Source organism: Hemiscyllium ocellatum, chromosome 37 (genome assembly GCF_020745735.1).
Source record: "Hemiscyllium ocellatum isolate sHemOce1 chromosome 37, sHemOce1.pat.X.cur, whole genome shotgun sequence".
Taxonomy (NCBI): Eukaryota; Metazoa; Chordata; class Chondrichthyes; order Orectolobiformes; family Hemiscylliidae; genus Hemiscyllium; species Hemiscyllium ocellatum.
Genome location: NC_083437.1, coordinates 23,761,139 through 23,783,228, shown reverse-complemented (window position 1 = coordinate 23,783,228; position 22,090 = coordinate 23,761,139). Strand labels below are relative to the sequence as shown.

The window sequence follows — 22,090 nt, the reverse complement described above, 5'->3', positions numbered from 1 at the left end:
GTATATGTTTGGGTTTCTTTGGGTTGGTGATGTCATATAAATAGAAATCAGGAATTTTCAGCATTGCTTTGCCTGAGGCCCACTGAAGATATTACCTAGTAGGGTAACGAAACGTCTGGAAATGAACCTGTCGGCTCAGCGAGCAAACCTACAACCAAAACCTCAACCAGGGCTACAAATCTTCTCAAAACTCGCTATTTATGTACTGTCTTTAATGTAATAAATATCCCAAGATGCTTTAGAGAAGCATTACAGAACAAAGGTTAACACTGCCAAATTAGCAGACTTTAAGCCAGAGGACCAAAAGCTTGGTAAAAGTGGCCAGTATAAATATCACTTTAAATGAGGATTGTCAGGTGAAAAGGCAGAGAAAGAGATAGAAGGAAGCGATAGCAAAGCTGAGGCAGCTACACACTAATTAAAATCAGGAATGGCTAAAATGTCAGAAATGGCAGCATGTGGAGATGTATTGGACTGGAACTGAGCTGGTGGAAATGAGAGTAGGGATTTGTAGGGAGGACAAAAAGAATTTGAAAACAGAATGGAAACTTTAACATTAATGCATTGGTTGACCAAGAACAAAAAGCAGAACAGCGAACATGGGTGATGGGTAAGTGGGACTGGTTGCAAGTGAGAACATAGCAAGTATTTTGAAGATGCTTAAATTTGGAAAGAATGCAAGTTAAGCATAAAATAAGAAGATGATTACATAATAGACCTAGAAAACAAGGAACAGACATAAAAGTAATCCACTTCCATTGAACTGTACTCTTGGTCTGTCTAGGGAGTATTATGCTCAATACAGAGAAAGAGAACTTAGAGGCAGACCATCCTTAGCTCCAGATGTAGGAGATTCAGGGGACTATAAGAAAAGGGAGGTGGAGTGGAACAGAATAAGAATACAATGTGAAAGGCAGCAACATCACGCTGTTCAAACCTTGAAAAATCTACAGCATGATAGCAAAAGGCTTTTCTTTAGTAATTAATGGAAGGAACTCACTGTATATTCAGAAGTTTCAATACTACCCAATGTCGGCCCTTTTTCTACCATGAAGCTAAGAAGACCAGTCAGGATTGTAGAGACAGACCAGGCAGGGTTCCAGGTATCTGGATGAAAATCAGTGATTGAAAGACATAACCTGCAAAGTAAAGATCTTTACTGTAATTAAGGTTGTTTTTTTCCGAATATGATTTATACAACTTTTCAAATTTCTTAGTCTACAGATCGACATCAATGAGGTAGTAAATCACATTTCACAAACTGTATTTTAGGCAATTTATAAAAGTTTGCTGCTCTTTGGGACTCTGCCTACAGAGTTTAATGCATTATTTTAAGGCAAAGCTCAAGAACACAGCTGGATGTCAGCCTGTGAGTTCCCACATAGTGAGATCAGATGGAGCTTCAGAAAACTAGTGATATTATTCTGGACAGGGAGGCCAGGGACCAGTACTTCAGCACCTTCCAGTGAAGGGACCAGTACTCTGCCAGCTAGAGTACCAGCAAAGTCATGGAAAATCAAATACAAAGCTCTTCATTAATCAAGAGTGCACTAGCTTTTAAGGGAGGAATAGAATGGGAAACCAAGACCAAAAATGTGGAAAATATATAAACACAACATTTTAATGTACATATTTTATTTTAGCAATGCCTTGTGCCAGGAATGGAGATTCTTCATTCAAGACTTCAAGTGATGCTACAGTCAGGCACAGTCAGAAACAAGAGTATTAATCAACAATTGAAGTCATTTGCAGTTTATGGTAAACTTCAAATTTTTGTTGCTTTTGAGAATTCAAGCAAAAATAGTTAAGTTCATACATCCTTGGTAAAATAATGTCAATATCCTAAATGTAAGTCTGCAGTGCATGTGTTAAAAAGAAATGTTACCTAACAATTACACAAATCATTGTCCAAAGTCTGTTTTTAAGCTTTGTTTACAACATTACAAAATTCTGATGGCTAGAAATGCTGACTAAAAACATGAACAATCACAGGACAAAACTACTTGAATTGCCAATGTTAAAACGAGTTATACACAAGTGATACTCCAAAAATAGTAGGAGAAGCCAGGTATGAATGGATTTGGGAACAAAAGGAAAAATGGGCAACTGTGGAATCACAACATATTAAATTCAATGACATGACAAATATTAACTATTGGACACGTAAATGCAGATAAAGGAATTATATGATTACTAGTGGATCTGGAAAAAACTACCTTTATCAAATCATGTTTAAGTTCTAACTTTGTAACAAATATAGGGTGTATTATTTAGAATTTACAGCAGGAAGTCTACTGTTCAATTACTTTCTAAAGAAAAAAAAATCAATAGGCTAATACAGGCCTCTCCTTTAAATCTATTTCAAGATAATAAATGTTTTGAAACTGATAATGCTCAGACGTCTATCACACATTTGTGAGGAAAAACTTGTGCCAACTTTTTTTCCTAAATTTGTTCATGGGACATGAGCATCTCTAGCAAGGTCACCATTTATTGCTCACCCCTGCTTGTCCTCAAGCATGTGGTGGCACATAGCCTCCATGAACAACTGCAGTTAATCTACTGTGGGAGACTAAGCCACCAAGAATTTCTGCTGTGCAATAAGAAATTTCTAAAGGTTATACTAATTAAAATTATGCAATATTTATTTTACATATCTTTAGTTCCAACACACTCCAATTTACTTCTCCTTCAAAAGATATGAACACTTTTGTTCAAAGAGCTTTAAGGCTTATTGTTTGCTAAGGCTATACAGCAAGTCATTAAGAGATCTGAAATGCCACTCACTTGCCTCCCTGCTGGCCTACAGTCAGCTACTGACAAATGATCTGTGTAACAGTAATTAGCAATGACTTGCCTTCTTCATAGGAGGAAGGTGATTTACACTCACAGCTCTCAATCAATTCAGCGAGATTAGGAACATTGTTAAGAATTGACTGGCAGTCATTTAATGGCTGCAAACATTAAATGCAACTACAGGACAATGGTAGTGAGCCATCCAATGCAGACTTTTAATTGGATCCCAACTGCTAGATTTTTTTCTATTTGTGGCATCTGGGCACCACTGGCTGCTCTTGAGAAAGCCATGAACAGTTTTCCTGAACTGCTGCAGTCCATTTGAGCTGGGCAGACAATATCATTAAGGGAATTCCAAGATTTTGACCCATTGTCACTGAAGCAAAGATGATATATTTCCAAGACAGGATTGTAAATGGTTTAGTGGGGAATTTGTACATGGTGGTGCTCCCATGTAGGTTTTCCTTGTCCTTCCAGATGGGAGCAGTTGTGAATTTGAAAGGTGCTATCTAAGGAGCCTTGATGAATTTCTAGTGTGTTTTATAGTTGGTACAAACTGCCACTGCTGAGTATCAGTGGCAAAGGGAGTGAACGCTCGTGTATGTGGTGCACAGCATGCAGGTTGCTTTGTCCTGGATGGTGTCAAGCAAGTGGGGAGTATTCCATCATACTCCTGACTTGTGCCTTGTAGATGTTATACAAGCTTTGGGGAATCAGAAGGTGAGTTATTTGCTATAGGATATCTAATCGGACTTGCTCTTGTAAACACAATATTTATATGGCTCATCCAGTTAAGTGTCCAGTCAATGATAAGCCCAAGATGTTAAATCATCTTTTCTAGAAATAGAATTAACTCACATTTCTGGCTTCTACATCACTTGAGACAAATAAGTTATCTTAGTTAGAAAGATGAATAATGTTAGAAGTAATTAGGTATTGTATATCAGGCAGGCAGTAGATGATTAATTGTTCAGGAGTGTGCAGTCTGACAGAGAGTAAACCTATCACTCCTGGTATAGAATTTACCCTGCTTCACAAACCCATAAAAGCAAAAACAGGGTAATTACAAAACTATACATCATGTGTCCTATCCATTACAGAATGTGAAAGAAACAATCTTACTTTGACTTAATTTGCATTTCCAAATGAAAGACAGATTGACTTTGGATCCAAAATAAACTATGTTTATGGATCTCTTCTTTGCCAAGTACCAACATGCTGTAGCTACTTGGATACAATGAGCATCTAAAAGATTTTCTTTGTGGATGTGTTACAGCTAATGAGCATTATTAATGATTTCAATGGAGTTGATTTCCACTACTGGAGACAAATTATTTATCATGATCTAGTGAAAAGTGTTATCTGCTTGAGCTCCTGTTTGATTTCCTCTTTTAGTAACCTGATTTCTAGCTTAGAGTTTAAAGAATACAGCCCATCACTGGTTTCTCAATCAGAAAGGAAATTGTTTTATTAATTCATGGAATGTGAGTATCGTTGGAGACGTTCACAAGTATTGTCCTGGAGGTGGTGGTGGTTAGTTGCTTTTGCAAATTGCTGCAGTCCATGTGGGGTAGGTATGTTGTTAATACACAGTGATGTTAAAGAGGGAGATCCAGGATTTTGACCCAGCAGCGAAGGGACTATGATATAGCATTAGAGTGAATACTCAAGATAGTGGATGGGTTGCCAATTAAGGCAATTGGTTATTGGTTGGTTGGATTCACCCTGCTTTTTGTGCGCAGGACATACCAGGGCAGTTTCACACATGGTCAGGTTGCTGCTAATGTTACAGCTGTACCGGAACAGCTTGGCTTGGGATGTGACAAGTCTGGAGCACAAGTCTTTAGCAGTATTGCCGAAATGTTCTCAGGGCCCATAGCTTTTGCAGTATCTAATGCTTTCAGCCATGTCTTGATGGAGAGAATTGAATTGGTTGAAGACCGTGATGCTGGGGACATCTGGCACAGGCATTTTTGTAGCTTTTCAGTTAGTCTATCAGGGGAGAAAGGGGTATCTCAGGAGTACAAACATACTGGAATATTAATTAGTTTCCAAGGGAATTATGGCTTTTGTTGATTGCAAGGAGTGTACCTGGAAATACCTGAATTATCAGTGACTTCTTCTATTGCTAATGATATGTAAAAATAATGCTTTGAAAGGCTCCATGATTTACTCTTTTAGTGATTCAAAACAATATTAAAAATCTTCAGTTTAAAATGTTTAGCCTTTGGAGCATCTAAACTTGCACCAACTTTAAAACCATTTAATAATTTTGAACTATTGCTCTATAATGACTCCATGAGACTAGAATTTCAGCTACGTAACCAGAAATGTGAAGTTCTTTTAAAAAAATAAACACAGAAAATTTAAATGCCATTCAATATGCATAACCAAGGATAAAACTTGAAATGAACAGATAACAATAATCTTTAACAATGTTGTACAGTATGCTAATGTCTCTGCTTTGACACTATTAATGAAAGTTTCAAATTATTTACGAGATTGCTTACCTTGTATTGCATTTGAATCTTCCATTTGGTGTGATCATATAAATACTAGGGGGCTTGAAAGGAAATTCTCTGGGGAAAACTAACTTCCCATGATAAAGACCGCCTAGATTTAGAGAGAAAACAAGAGCACTATTAGAATCTGTGTAGACTTCATTTTAACATATTCTGCAATTAAAACTTGCAATGTTATTTATTACATTATGACTTTGGTCACGCCAAAAATGGAGCATAGAGAGTTCCAGCACAAAAACAAAATATCACAGAGGCTGGAAATCAGAAAGAAAAAGTGCTGGAAAAACCTGGCAGTTCAGGCAGCACGCATAAGGAAAGAAACAGAATAACAGACCAATAGTTAATTTAGCCAAAATACTAATTTGGTTTTGCTCTTCCTCCAAATGCTGACAAACCAATTGAGCATTTCCAACATTTTGTTTTTGTATTGCACATGGCTAGATGCACAGCCAGTAGAGTCAACACTACATTACATTCACAGTTTGAACAAGGTTATTGCTTTCCAATATAATGTTATGGACCAGATCCCCTCAAAAAATTTTAAGAAGGTCGTCTAGACTCTAACTTTTTCTTATTTTAAAGGCAAATGCAAAGTGCGGAGTTCCAGATGCATTCCGAGCAATCAAACTGCTCAACATTAAGCAAAACATAATTTAGTCAAAAACATTTTGGAAAGGCACATCAGGGCAGGATTTATACACTTAATGGAAAACCCTGAGGAGTGTTGCTGAACAAAGATTGCAGGTTCACAGTTCTTTGAAAGTGGAGTCATAGAATAGTGAAAGAGGTGTTTGATATGCTTGCCTTTATCATTGAGTATAGGAGTTGGAAGGTCATGTTGCAGCTGTACTGGACACTGGTTAGACTACTTTTGAAATGCTGCGTGCAATTCTGGTCTCCCTGCTATAGGATGAAAGAGTTCAGAAAAGATTTACAATGATGTTGCCATGATTGGAGGGTTTGATCTATAGGGAGAGGCTGAATAGGCTGGGGTTATCTTCCTTGGAGTGTCAGAAGCTGAAGAATGACCTTATCGAGGTTTATAAAATCATGAGGGGCATGGATAGGGTAAATACCCAAGGTCTTTTCACTGGGTGGGGTGGGGGGGGGGGGGGCGGCAGGGTGGAGTCCAAAACTAGACAGCATCGGTTTAAGGTGAAAGGGGAATAAGATATAAAAGGGACTTAAGGGGCAACTTTTTCACATTGAGGGTGGTGGTGCATGTATGGAATGAGCTGCAGAGGAAGTGGTGGAGGCTGGTACAATTACAAACTTGAAAAGGCATTTAGATGGGTATATGAATAGGAAGGTTTTGGAGAGATATGGGCCAAATGCTGGCAAATGGGACTAGATTAATTTAGGATATTTGGTCAACATGGATGAGTTGGACTGAAGGGTCTGTTTCCATGTTGCACCGCTCTATGACGACAATTAAAATATAACAGAGGAAAGAAAATTTTGAATAACTTATCTCTATTGGAAAACAATAACAGATACAGTAACGACTACTAATCAACTTTTCCAATATAGCAACATCCCATAGTCACACCCTGTTGCAAAATGGGAAATTCAGAAAAACAGATTTTGTCTCACGCGTATTCTAGCAGCCTACGAAGAAAATCCCCAGCTTTTGGCTATAATCAAGAAATGGAAAAATTGCTTCCACTTCCACAACCACAACTGCTTAAAGCTAAAAAGAAACAGTAGGGAAATCCTGGTTTGAGAGCTGACCACACCCATCCAGGCTGCTTAGACCATAAGACACAATAGAAAATGGGCCATTCAGCCCATCGAGTCCGCTCTGCCTTTTTTTTATAGATATTTTTATTGGGAATTTAACATTTTGACAAATTTACAAAAATAAGCAGAATTTTCAAGCACAAACATTAATATAAAAATAGATCTTAAATATATAATCATCAAAATTCAACTAATCCACAATCATCCAGAGTGTATAGTTGAGTCGCTTACATTCTTCAAATAAGAGAAAATGTTCTCTAATACACTCATAACAGTATGATAAAAAGGAAGTTATTTCCAAACAATAAGAACAAAAAAAAATTAAACATGTTTGAATGGAGATCTTCCCCCTTGTTCTCAGGGGGCCTTACTACCTTTCCAACGTTCCACCATATCCTCTCCCAAACAGTGTCCCACCCTCAACCCGGGCGCTCCTTAATAGGATTTAGATATAATACCGAGCTAGAGTTAACAGTGAGCGCCGCACCCCCACCCCTCCCCACCCATACCTGAGTATATCTGCTAGCATCAATGCCACGTACAAACACACATAACTATAAAATTACAACTCCAACAGATTACAGTTAAGTATAATAACATAGCAAGGAAGACAACCCCGCTCCCAGAGGCAAAAGTAAAGTAGAATAAAGTATCCATTTATCCCCACGGAGTGTGGGAGAGGCAAGCCAACATAAATTGTCTCTTACGATTTATTTAACCGAGTCTAAAAGTTTCTTGGCCTCTTCCGATGATCTAAAATTATACTCGGATCCTTCGTGGGTAAAGCATAACGTCGCTGGGTAGCGTAAGGTGTATTGAATATCTAAGTCCCTTAAACATTTCTTCACCTCATCAAACGCCTTCCTTCTTCGTGCCAAAGCCGGGGAGAAGTCCTGAAATAACATAATCTTGGATCCTTCATGAATCATAGCTTTAGGATCCTTTCCAAGCTTTCTGGAGGCATCCAGGAGTATCTGCCTCTCCCTATAACTCTGCAGCCGGAACAGGACCGGGCGTGGGCGCTGGTTTGGGCCAGATCTGCGTACTGCGACCCGGTAGGCCCACTCCACCCTTACCCGGTCAGTTTCAGCCCCCAGGTTTAAAAGCTGGGGCAGCCATCGCTCCAGAAATGCTGCTAACTGTCCTTTCCCTTCTTGTTCTTGAAGGCCCAGCAACCGAATATTCTTTCTCCGATTTCTGTTGTCAATATCATCCATGTAGATTTCAAAGGCCCTGATTCTCTGCTCGAGGGTTCGCACCTGTTCTGCAGCTGTTTGAGCTGCAGCCTCGGAGGTCGTGGCCTTTAGTTCCGCCCCCTCCACTCGGCCCTGCAATTCTCCGATAGAGTGATTCTGTTTCTGCAGCTTTTCTTCGAATGCATTCCATCTCTGTCGGGATTCTGCGATGAAATTGATGAGTGTCGATTCCAATCTAGCAATCATCTCTATAAGGCCTGTTTTTACATCAGTTGCAGCCGGAGGAGAGGAGGGTGGGGGAGGGGTCTTTGTTTTCTGAGAGCTGAGGGATCCCTTTGGTTTACTCATTATCCACTCAGTATTAGACTGTTTAAATATAATATTCAGCAGCTAATTAAGATTAAAGAAATTTTTTGGGTGGTTTGGCAAGTGTGGTGGGGGCAGGAAACCCACTTTTCCCAGGTTTTGGGAAGGGCTCTGTAGACTCAGACTTGCTGAGTCGCCGCCATCTTGGATCTCCCCGCTCTGCCATTTAATCATGGCTGATAAGTTTCTCAACCGCATTCTCCTTGTAAACCTTGATCCACTTGGAGAAAGTGAGGACTGCAGATGCTGGAGATCAGGGTCGAAAAAAGTGGGGCGCTGGAAAAGCACAGCTGGTCAGGCAGCATCCAAGGAATAGGGGAATCAACGCTTTGGACATAAGTCCTTCAAGTTATCTCCATTAGAATTCTACTGCTCCAACTTTTTAAAAAAAATCAAGGCCTCACAAGTTGTTTACATTACCACAAATGCTTGGCACTCCTTCTTCAAGCTCCTTCTTAAAACAAACCAGGACAAAATATACCTCTTAAAGCCACAGTCTCGTCACAATAAAATAAAGCAAATCTCTTCAGTTTTATCCCAGTTCTTGAAATAACTCACAGAGCTATCCTTTCCCATGATCACTACAATGTTCCCCATTCCACGTTTTCAGTCAGAGACAAAGAATATTTTAAATATTACTTCCCACAGAGTATTCATCAGGATCAACACCATCAAACTAATTTTGACCATTCTGCTTTTAACTGTATTGGCCAACATTGATTTCACTGGTATCCACCTGTAATTAGGGCACACACATCCATGAGAATTCTTTCATATAACAGAGACTTAATTCACCCCATAACTAAAACATTTAGTGAAAAATAATACATTACAATAAAGATAAAAAAAAAGATAACATTTGAATCTCGTTTCTTGTACAAATCACGATCTGAATAAATTCTCTTTTTTGGTCAGTCCACTGATGATACATAAAGATCTTATCCCACTGGTGTAGCTATCCTCTATTAATACTTATTTGAACAGTGAATGTGAAAACATTCCTGCAAGTCTACAAGTAAACAGCCAATGGTTAAATCCAATTCTCAAAATGTAAGTTGTAGGTAGTATATCTATATAATATTGGTTGTGATAAAGTCTCATCTCCCATTTCTGTTTTTACAGAGGTTGCAGAGAATAGGCATTAGCAAAAACAAAATTAGCTGACCGGTCCAAACTTACAGCACAGACATGAATTACCCTTTTTTTTGTTTTTAAATAAAATCTAACTTGAGGTTACTCACATCTACTCCATCCTCAGGGCAGCTGCCTGCCCTCCAGGCTTTACCTGGCTTCTGCATTTGCCCACTTACTTCCTGTGAACACTCTCCCAGACCTACTCACTGCTGTTCAATCTTGGGAGGTACACTGGTCTTCAAATACAAATAAATATCTCCATTTTCACAAATTTCACAAAATTTATGGGCACATACTCTTACAATCTTTCACTACACTCACTGCTTCAAAGCAAGAGAACATTGAACATAACTAGGAGCAGGACTGACCTGCTGTGCTTTTCCAGCACCACTCTAATCTTGACTCGGATCTCCAGTCCTCACTTTCACCTAGGAACAGGAGTAGGCAATTCAGCCCCTCAACCCTGCTACACCATTTAATAGAATCATGGCTCATCATATCTCGCTCTCATTTCCACTTTCCTGCCCACTCCTCATAACCTTTAAACCATTACTAATTGAATATCTGTCAGTCTATCTCCTCAGGTTTATTCAGCATCACAGCATCCATTGCACTCGGAAGTCATTCATTCCACAGATTCATAACCTTTTGAGCAAAGTAATTCCTTCTCAGTTCTGTTTTAAATAGGAATAGGTATTCATTATTACATCATTCACCATAGAGTCATAGAAACGTACAGCATGGAAGCAGACCCTTCAGTCCAACTCGTGTATGCTGACCAGATATCCCAAACCATTCTAGTCCCACCTGCCAGCACCAGGCCTATATACTCATCCAGATGCTTTTTAAATGTTGCAATTGTATCAGCCTCTACCACTTCCTCTGGCAGCTCATTCCATACACGTACCACCCTCTGCGTGAAAACGTTGCCCTTTAGGTCTTTTTTGCATCTTTCCCATCTCACCCTAAACCTATGCCCTCTAGTTCTGGACACCCCCCAACCCAGGGAAAATACCTTGTCTATTTACCCTATCCATGCCCCTCATGATTTTATAAACCTCTATAATGTCACCCCTCAGCCTCCAATGCTCCAGGGAATACAGCCTATTCAACCTCTCCCAACAGCTCAAATCCTCCAACCCTGGCAACATTCTTGTAAATATTTTCTCAGTCTTTCAAGTTTCACAACATCCTTCCAATAGGAGGGAGACCAGAATTGCACGCAATATTCCAACAGTGGCTCAACCAATGTCCTGTACAGCCACAACATGACCTCCCAACTCTTATACTCAATACTCTGACCAATAAACGAAAGCATACCAAATGCCTTCTTCACTATCCTATCTATCTGCGACTCCACTTTCAAGGAGCTATGAACCTGCACTCCAAGGTCTCTTTGTTCACCAACACTCTCTAGGACCTTACCATTAAGTGTATAAGTCCTGCTAAGATTTGCTTCCCCAAATTGCAGCACCTTGCATTTATCTAAATTAAACTCAATCTGCCACTTCTCAGCCCATTGGACCATCTGATCGAGATCCCGTTGTATTCAGTGGGGCAACAGAATTTCTTTACCATTAAGCTTTAATTTAAAGCAAAGGTCTTGATGTTATGACATTCTTATTTAATAGCAAATCCAATCATTAATAGACATGATAAAGCATTATTACTGCGACAATATTTTTGCCCTACCTTAAATGTTCAGAAAAAGTTTGATAATAGAAAACTGCCCAACACACAAGTTGTACATCACCTTTGATAGCCAGTGGATAAGAAATTAAATGACAATACTTAAAATTTTGAAACAGAACCATTAAGAAATTTGCCATTACTGCCAAATCATGAAACAGAAAATAAATGAACACCTGTCAATAAAGGATATATTTTGCAGACTCTGCAGCAGTTAATTATATGATGATATAACAACTAATGAATGTGAGACAAACAGAATATATTAATATATCAGCCAGTTATCAGATGAGAACAATACATACCCTCGTAAGGTGTTTTCTCAGGGCCTCGTACCACGTAATGCCTAGCAAAAAATAGTAAATGTTAAGGAAACCATTTTTTTCTCATTCTACTTCCAGAATTCTGTGCTTAAATTTAGCGCACACAAGGCGATTTGTAATCTAAGCTTTGATTTTAAATCTTTGACCAGCATGTTATGCCTAAAAATGAATTTACAGTATATTGCTGGTGGTGGAGAATTGAAACAGAGTAAAATTTCTCAAAGAACATGCTGCAGTAATTATACACTAGTGAATACAGGGTTACCATAAAGCATTTGATACACTTTAACCTATTAAGACGCTATATTCTGATAATCTTGTAGAAAATTGAAGGCCTTGGCTACAAATGATAGGAGAAAATGAGGACTGCAGATGCTGGAGATCAGAGCTGAAAATGTGTTGCTGGAAAAGGGCTCATGCCCAAAACGTCAACTCTGCTGCTCCTTGGATGCTGCCTGACCTGCTGCGCTTTTCCAGCAACATATTTTCAGCTACAAATGATAGCACAGAGATAGCAATATGAGAGATCTAACATGGGACACTGCACATTTTTATTATTTTAATGTTCATTTATTTTAAAAATGCGCCACAAATTACTGATGGCTAGGACTTATCAATATCATTCCAAACCAATTTGTAATTGGTTTGACAGCAATTTCTAAAAATAAAAAGTACCTTTACAACCTGAAGGTTGCAGCCACATTGAGGTGGTGCAGAGATTTGGTCAGTGACGTACAAAATATTAGCAACTAGCCTTGTCACCAGTTGGAAACCCAAATATGACTAATTTAAATCAATAAACCAATGATTAGCTTGAGACTACATCAATGTTGGGTTGTTGATGCTCCTTATCAGTGTGAGTGAAGGGGACAAGAGCAAGGGGGTGGATTTTGGAAAACTGGACATTTCATTTGATATTCAGAGATTAACTAATTAAATGATAGCACTTAAATATCTAATGTAAAACCATAAATAAATTCAAATTTTGTACAACTATGAATCATCATTCAGAAGGGATATATTTAGCAAGTTGTGCAGTAAGCAGTTTATTATAAAATGATAAACTGAAAAGAAGGTGATAAATCAAGTACTTTCTACTGGAAAACACAAATTTCAGGTTAACTACTGACCTCAAGGTAAATAACTTATGGTGCAGCAGGGTTCTGCTCCCCCACCCCACCCTACCACCATTGATCCATAAGATAGAAACATTTACAACATTTAAAATATTACACAGTTATTCTGATTCTTAGAAAGAATAGTAAACACAACTGGAAATTTATATTGCATATATAGTACGTGGCTGTATTGCTGACAAGAGTTAGTTGCACTTTCAGCTACTCTGGTAAAGTCACAGAGGGTTTCTGGTAACAAATACAGTTTATGGACCTCTACATACAATGATATAAAGTCATAAATGACGACTATTCCAATACTTTTTTTTACACTGGATCTCCTTTAATGTAGACGCAGCCTCACTGAAAATAGCAAAACAGGACATTCACACCCTTTACACCTTGGTAAACAAAATGGTGGCAGCGTGGGAGTTGGGTTTCATCATTGGAATTTCCCTCTTTTTCCATTAGCCTAAATATGCCCACAGAAAGTCCTGTAGAAATCCCTCAAGAGGCCAGCATGTTGTCGGGTTCCAAGATTGGTAATGCCTGTTGTCTTTTTGCATACAATTAATTATTGTTAGGCAATCTACACTATGTGCAGACAAAAGATCTTGAAGCAAGCTTTGTTGGCAGTCACTAATAAATTAGCAAGAATTGGAATGTAGCAGCCCAAAAACTAGGCATCCAGGAAGCAATTGTCATCATTAACTGCCCAGAACTTTGCAACCTGAAACCTCTCAACTTACAGCATCTCATACTCCTCCATCACCATTATCACAGATAGCCTAGCTAAATAAAGAGCACTGAAATGAACATCTAGCAACAGCACCAGCCAAAACAAAAACATACTAAAACCTAAGGTAACAGTTTTATTCTGAACCTCTTGTCTAAAGTGAGAGAAAGTAGAATGATAAGTCAAAGATTATTGACAAAACATTTTGTTTAATTTGATTGGTTCAGGTCCTACCTAGTTACAGTTTCAACCAGTAACAGCCAAAAGGATTTAGGATTTATTTTTAGGAATGAGACTGGTTTCAGTTAGTGACTTATTTTGCTCAGTGCCCATAGTTACAGGGTCAAATTTCTTTCACTACTTTGTATAAAACTGGAGCAAAGTAAGGAAAGTGTGTCATAGAAATCCATATTTAGACAGTGCTGGCATCAGCGAGACAGAAACTGCAGCATGGTCGCACCATCTCACAGAGAAGAATTCAATATCACAGCGGAATAAGTGATAATCAGGCACAAATTTTAAAAATGAAAGGTTACTATAATTCGCTTCAGATGAATTTGGAAACAAAACAAACCTAGAAGGCTCATCAGGTTGGACACAACATTTTCAGCCAGTGTGTTAAACCATGTTTAACAATAAAAGCCAAAACAGAAGAGCCCAAAGCACAAAATGTCAACAGCAAACCGAGCAGTGCTTTGGACAGACATCAACTTCTGTGCTGTGCCCTGTTTAGTATCATTCAAACATTGGAGGTAGTTAAGAGAAAAGCCAAATGTCTCCAGCCTGGTTTCAAGAAATTTTCAAACTGGAGAAAATTCTGCTTTTCATATTTTGGACAGATAGGACACTAAAGGAAGATAGTTACAGGAAGGAAAAGCTTGAAACATATTTCACATTAAATTGTTAGTGGACATGGGAAATACAGAGTGAATTTAGTAAAAGGCAATTCAGTGATCAGTACATGGATAGAATAGTGGAGTGAAAAATCATGAACAAATTGAGTCTCAATTAAAAGTTGCAATGTAGTGTGGACTTCAGAGTCATTTCATAACCAGTGAGAAGCAAGACTGGCTGAATCAGCTTCCTCACCTTTAACTACGATGATGGTGAGATGTGATATGCACAATTTATTAAGCAAATTTATTAATGCTATATGTACTTACCATTCAAGAATATTAGATGGGAGAGGTTCAGCACAGATATAAGGCACTGGGTCTTTCTTTATTCGAAGGTAGTCCTGTTTCAGTCTCTGTGTTGCTGTTGTTGGAGCTCGCTTATTACTGTTGTTGCTCATCTAAGTTAAACAAAAACAATTATCTCATTCAGCAGTTTAAAGGGTTTTAAGCTTTTATTTTATTTCATTAGATAGACAGCATAAGCTATTTGTGCAAGGAACACACACAAGATCATTTCCAGAGAAGGTGACTGTGGTGGTCTACAGTACAAACTGATAAGATGGGTTTACAAAGTTTCACATGGCACTGAGCAATAGTTCAAAAAATCTTTGGACATGAAACACCTTGAGATAACTTGAAGACAATGGAAAAATTACACCTTAAACTAAGTTATATAAATGCATGTTCCTTCCAGCTAGTACATGCAGCAACAGTAATCTGAATATTGCTGGGCTGGAGATCTTGTTGAACTCCCAGCTCTTGAAATTGCCTTTTACAGGACCAGCAGTATGTTTCCTCCATGTCAGTAAATGTAGTAAATCATGAGGAGGATGGTAACAAAGTTAAGAACAAGGATTCATGAAATAGGCACACGTCACCAATTAAATTTCTCATGACAAGAAAGAAATGATACATTTTGGTGGAAGAACAGGGGAAGGAAATATAAATGGACGTACATGTCAACAATAAGAGCAGGGATGTGGTAGTGGTCCTGGGTGTGTGTACATAAGCAATCGGTGAAGGCACCAGAGCACTGTTGAGAACAGTATTAGAAGAGCACATGGCTTTATTATTAACAGAGGCTAAGATTACAAAAGCAAGGATGCTATTCTAAAATTCTATTAAACACTAGTTATCCTCAGATGGAGTTTTGTGTTCAACTCTGGGAAGAACAATAGAGGCTAGCAGAGGGGACAGTAGAGATTTAGTCGGAATGGGGAAACTTCATTTACACTGACAGCCAGGGAATCTAGGATTGTTTTCCACTAAGGAGGCTAAGAGCAGATTTAATCAGTTTTCAAAGTCACAAATATGCTTGAATTTAATAAAGCAGAAGATTTGTAGCTCAGGTTGATGTTCTGGATGTAGGTTTGCCCGCTGATCTGGAAGGCTCATTTCCAGATGCTTTGTCACCATACTAGGTAACATCTTCAGTGAGCCTCCGGGCAAAGCACTGCTGCTGATTCCTGTTTTCTATTTATATGTTTGAGTTTCTTTGGGTTGGTGATGCTATTTCCTTTGGTGATGTCATTTCCGGTTCTTTTTCTCAGGGGGTGTAGATGGGGGTTTAACTCGATGTGTTTGTTAATAGAGTTCCGGTTGGAATGCCATGCTTCTAGGAATTCTTGTGCATGTCTCTGTTTGGCTTGTCCTAGGACGGATGTGTTGTCCTTCCTTATTTGTATGTCAGGATACTAGTGAGAGAGGGTCATGTCGTTTTGTGGCTAGTTGATGTTCATGTATCCGGGTGGCTAGTTTTCTGCCTCTTTGTCCAATGTAGTATGTACAGATAAGGAAGGACACCGCTTCGACTGGGACAACACATCCATCCTAGGACAAGCCAAACAGAGATGCACAAGAATTCCTAGAAGCATGACATTCCAACTGGAACTCTATCAACAAACACATCAAGTTAGACCCCCATCTACCACCACCTGAGAAAAAAGAACATGAAATGACATCACCAACCCAAAGAAACCCAAACATAAATAGAAAGCAGGAAGTATCTGCAGTGCTTCGCCCGTTGGCCCAGTGCTGAAGAGGTTACCTAGTAGGGTGACAAAACGTCTGGAAATGGACCTTCCAGCTCAGCAAGCAAATCTACACCCAAAAAAAGCTACTGTTTTCACCCATTTATTAATCTGGTAAATCTACACTATACTCTCAATAGTTTTAATCTCCATCCTTTAACAGCAGGCCTAAGGGAGATCACAAAACTCTTAACTGTGGCCAAACCACTGGCTATATAACTTCATTATTGTCTCCCATTCACTGGCACTTAAATTGTTTCTGGCAAAATCTGTGCATTCTGCTCACCTATATCTTCCTCAAATGATACAAAATTGCCCTCATTGATTGCAACCATTTTAATTTGGGTTATCACCAAATTCCGATGTTTCCTGTGCGCAAGTCTAAATCATCTAAATATTCAGGAAACAAAATGCTGACCCCAGGACACAACTTCCATCTAAGCTTCAATCTAAGCAATACCCATTAAAACTAATGCTTTGTTTAGGGTTTGTTATCTCTTGTACAATACTCCTGCACCCTCTGAAAATTCATCCAAATGGCTTCTGAAAAATCTATAATCAGCACACCAGCTACATTCACGTTACAAGTCCAACTGACCAGGTTTTCCAAAACATTTGTCAAATATAATTTGTTTTAATATACCCATGCTGGCAGTTTTTAGTTAATTAATACATTTGTAATGCCTAACTAATTTTATTTGCAAGAATAGATTCTAAGTGTATACTCACACTTGATATTAGACTAGCTCATCAATAATTACCTGGTTTATCCTCCTCTCTTTTCCTGAGCAGAGGTGTTACATTGGTTACCCTTCAGGCCATGGCACAATTTGTATATCTAAGGAAAATTGAAAAATTGCAATCAGAACCTCTGCTATTGCCTCTCTGATTTCCGTCAACAGCAGTGGGTCTGTGTCAGAGCCCAGGAACATACCCAACATGCAGTGTGCTAACTTCGGCAGAATATGATTCTCTCTTCAGTTTGGTTCCCCGACATTATTGCTACCATTTAATAAAAACCTGTCACCAAATATTTAGGAGCTCTCTCATCTTCCCATAACTTTCAAAACTGGATTGCACCATTCCTCCTTAACAGTCCTCCTCTTTACTTATTCTCACACTTTTTAAAATGTCTATAGATGGCCTTCATTAATTTCCTGTTACTGGCTAATCTGGTTCATGTTTTCTTTTAGTCTTCTTAATCTCCTCCCTTTGATGCATTCCCTCATGACTTTTTAAGAGCCCTACCTTTTAGGTTTATTTTTAATTTATCTTTCCACTGAACTCCATTGTGGGGGAGTTTGCCTTAAATTTGTTCCGTAGTTGAAAATTGCCCATGTTTGATCAGACATCTTGTTTACTAACTATTCCATCTAATTAAATTGAGCCAGATCAAATTTAACCACACTGAGTTTTCCTTATCTTTGGATTCATTGCACATTTATTTTTTATTCTGAACCGAGCAGTGCCGTGATTTAATTGCTCTCTTACTTTCCAAAAAGTGTTATTTACCCAAATTCAGTTTCTTAAATCAGCAATGTTTCACTCTTTATTGGTCTTGAAACATACTGATTTAGATAGTGCTTTTGGATGCTGTTTATAGAATACTCTGCATTTTGAACAGCCTACTGGGAACATTAAACAGCAACAACAGAAATGCAGCTTAAGCAAAGGCAGGACTAGGAACTAAACACTCCTGGTTCGGTAATATTCAAGAGGGAACAATTTCAGCAGGAAGAGAAGGGCCAACATACAGATAATGCAAAACCTGAACCTTCGTGGTTAGTTAAGGGAACTTCTATTCTCTTGCATACCTATTGTATACACGACCAAAGACTACTGCAAAAGTTATTTAGACAAAGAGAAAATAGAAACAAAACAACTATAATAAATGGCTGCAATTATTGAAAAATAAAATGAAGTAAGAGCAGTGAAAGAGGCATCAAAGGAGAGGGGTCTCTACGACGTGTCCAGGACTACTTTCAAGATCAGTTGAGTTTTACAGCGCTGGGTAAGTTAAGGAAATAATTTGGAGTCAGTCATGAACACAGGGGTCAACATCATCTGGAAACAGCTAAAATATTACAAAATGAGGAAAATTTTTACAGTGAGGTATGAACCCCAGATAAATTGGAAAATGAACTAAAACACTGCACAAAGAGTGGGAACTTTTCACATTGGGGTCAATTCCCAGAGATAAAGTTGCTGCATTAGAAGCTGGAGCTCCTTCAATGAAGAAATTCAAATTTAATTTAAAAACATGCACATTGTCAAACCTGGAACTAGCAAAATCTAGAATTCTGAAAACACAAAAGGAATGCAAACAATAGATTAGAAAAATGAAAAGAAAATATGAAAATAGGTGGAACAGAGAAAGAAAATGCCAATTTTGGGAAAGGGCAAGTAAAACAATATAGTCAAGGAAAACATTTTAGTAAACACAAAGAATTGACTGGCAATACTAAATGAACACCTTAGCTTCCCAATGTGAAAATGAGAATGAAAGGATCCTAGATGAAGATTACTGTAGATGAAGTATTATTGGAAAGAATTCAAACAAAGAGGAAGCAACTTTAGCCCTGATTGCTTGGACTTTAGAATGCTGAGGTCAGTCAGAAACAGATCACAAGCTCAAACATTACTCAATATGGAAGTACTGCCACAGTTCTGGACAGATTGACCTTTGCTAAAAGGAGATAAACAGTATAAATGCAGGGATACTGTGGTAATGTCACTCGACTGGTAATCCTGTTGCCCAAGATAATGTCCAGGGGACATGGGGACAAAGTCCAGCATGGCAGCTGGTGGAAATTAAGTTCAATAAAAATAACGTCAAGCTGGTCACCAGTAATTGTGACCATGATACCATGGATTGTCATAAAACTATGGCTTCTGGCCTGTTTGTAAATTCAGCAGTACCATCTATGATTACAATAGTGTCCTGCCAGTCACTTGACAGAAGTCATGTGCCTTCTTGATAGATATACTTCTTAGGGCTAAGAGGATCAAAAACTGTGGAGAAAACAGGAACAGGTTACTGAATTGGATGATTGGCCATGATCGTTTTGATTGGTAGTGCAGGCTCAAAAAGTCTGAATAGCCTACTCCTGTTCATATTTTCTTTGTAGACTACATGGCTCTCTAATGTCTTTTAGGGAAGGAAATCTGCTATCCTTACCTGGCCTGGCCAATGTGTGACTCTGGATTCACAGCAACATGGCTGACTCTTAACTACCCCCTAAATCAAAGCAAGACACTCAGGGCAGTTAGGGATGGACAACACCTACATTCCACAAAAGAATAAAGAAAATAAAAATAAATGGGTAAGTTTCTAGGTGTCAAAATACAAATAATTAAATCATGTCTCTGTTGATAAATGTAAAGGAAGCAGTACATATTTGAAAATAGAGAGCTGTGTTTGGCAGATAGGTTATTTTTAAAAATGTTTACATAAAGAAAATTCACAATATGGTTATTTCACAGACAGGCAGCTGGAACAGAAGTGTGGATGGAGGTTCACTAGGAATACAGCTCTTCTTTCAAGGATTCTCTGATCTGTGTCAGAATCCCAATACTTGCAAATGATACAAAAATAGGCAGCATGATTAACTGCTGAGATGACTGAGCAATTAATAGCTGATTAATAAACTGAACACATTTTAAAAATTTCGTTCAGGGGATGTTGGCGTCGCTGCTAGGCCTGCATTTATTGCCCAACTCTAATTGCCCAGAGTAGTTAAGAGTCAACCACATCGCTGTGGATCTGGAGTCATATGTAGGCCAGACCGGGCAACAACAGCAGACTCCTTTCCCTGAAGGACAATAATGAACCAGATGGCTTTCCTTCCCAGACACTAGACCTTTATTCCCAGATTTTTATTGAATTTATATTCCACATCTGTCATGGTAATATTTAAATTCTGGTCCCCAGGACATTACCTGGGGTCTCTGGATTAACAGTCTGGTGATAATACTGCTAGGCCAACACCTCACTTTATGGATGAAATTTAATGCAGAGAGCGAGAGATAGTGCAATTTGGTAGGTTTATAATATGCACTACATGACTAAAAGACCAAGAGATTCAGATACACAAACCTTTAAAAGTATAACAATTAGATCAGGGTGGAAGAGAATATAAGTAACAGCAATTGACAATGACCGACCTGCTGCCTCAACTCCACTTTGCTGCTCCTATTGCGCAATTTCAAAAAGCTATCGCAGCCCTCAATCTTTTGATAAACACGATCAACGACAATACTTAAATAAATGAAAATTATGTTTATTTTATCTCTCCATCTGCACTAAGATTACATTAGATTCTCTACAGTGTGGAAACAGACCCTTCGGCCCAACAAGTCCACACCGACCCTCCAAAGAGTAACCCAACCAGACCCATTTCCCTCTGACTAATGCACTCAACACTATGGGCAATTTAGCATGGCCAATTCACTCAACCTGCACATGTTTGGACTGTGGGAGGAAACCCACGCAGACATGGGGAGAATGTGCAAACTCCACCCAGTCACCCGAGGCTGGAATCAAACCTGGGACCCTGGTGCTGTGAGGCAGCAGTGCTAAACACTGAGCCACCGTGCCGCCCATCTCTAAGTGCAAGAGAAATCCAGATGATTTGGATCTGTGGGGAAAGAAACAGAGCTAACATTGTGAATCCAATATGATTCTTCTTCTATCCTTCAGAACTTCAGAGTGCCAAAGAAGAGTCATTAGACTTAAAACATTAACCTGGTTTCTCTTGCCACAGATATTGCTAGATCTATTGAGCTTCTCCAGCACTTTTGGTTTTTATTTCAGACTACCCACAATTATTTGGGGTTGAAGATTCACAACGTTTTGAATGAAGAAATTTCTCCTTACATTGACTCAGTTTACTCAGCCTCTCGGTAGTCAGTACAATCCTCTCAGGCCTGAGATGAATCTCATGAACCTCTGCTGTACGGTCTCCAGTGCATGTATATCCTTCCTTACAAGTAGACACCAAAACTGCACACAATACTCCATGTACGAACTCACCAAAGCCCTGTACAATTGTAGCAAGACTTCCTTACTCTCATGCTGTAATCCCCTTGCAATAAGTTGCTTGCTGCAACTGTTGCTAATTTTGTATCTTTGCAGGAGTACATCCAAACTCCCCCTGAACATCAACATTTACAGTTTCACTGCATGAAAGAAATTCTGCTTTTCTAGTCTATGACCAATGTAAACACCTCACATTTCCTAACATTGATACACCATCTGCCCACTCAGAACACACTGTGGACATACATTTGCAGCCTCTTTTGTGTTCTCCTTGAGTGGCAGGGATATTAGCTCTGTAAAGAAGCAGAATACAAATATTTTCAGCTAGTGAGATGACTAAAGGCCAAACACAAGCTACACAATGCCTGCCAAAACATCATGGTGACACTTCCCTTATCATGTGCAGGGCTATGACAAGCAAGAGGTGGTGCTGGGTACGAGAAAAGTATGTTTTCCCAAGAATTTTCCACATTTCAGTGCATTACGTCGTACCAGCGATTCGGAGCAGC

General features: G+C 38.8%; 1 protein-coding gene across 2 annotated transcripts in view; it reads right to left on the bottom strand.

The window, feature by feature from the left end:
* ube2j2 (ubiquitin-conjugating enzyme E2, J2 (UBC6 homolog, yeast)) overlaps positions 1 to 22,090 on the bottom strand; it is a 39,475-nt gene that overhangs the window by 13,888 nt on the left and 3,497 nt on the right. Inside the window, exons 2-6 of one of the 2 annotated variants that reach the window (XM_060852153.1) lie at positions 17,305 to 17,381; positions 14,781 to 14,911; positions 11,749 to 11,789; positions 5,307 to 5,409; positions 1,001 to 1,139 (exon numbers count right to left, since the gene is read on the bottom strand). In XM_060852153.1, coding sequence (XP_060708136.1) covers positions 1,001 to 1,139; positions 5,307 to 5,409; positions 11,749 to 11,789; positions 14,781 to 14,911 — 414 coding nt within the window. In that variant the 5' untranslated portion in view covers positions 17,305 to 17,381. The remainder of the gene's footprint in view (positions 1 to 1,000; positions 1,140 to 5,306; positions 5,410 to 11,748; positions 11,790 to 14,780; positions 14,912 to 17,304; positions 17,382 to 22,090) is intronic. The other variant, XM_060852152.1, reaches the window with a different exon arrangement.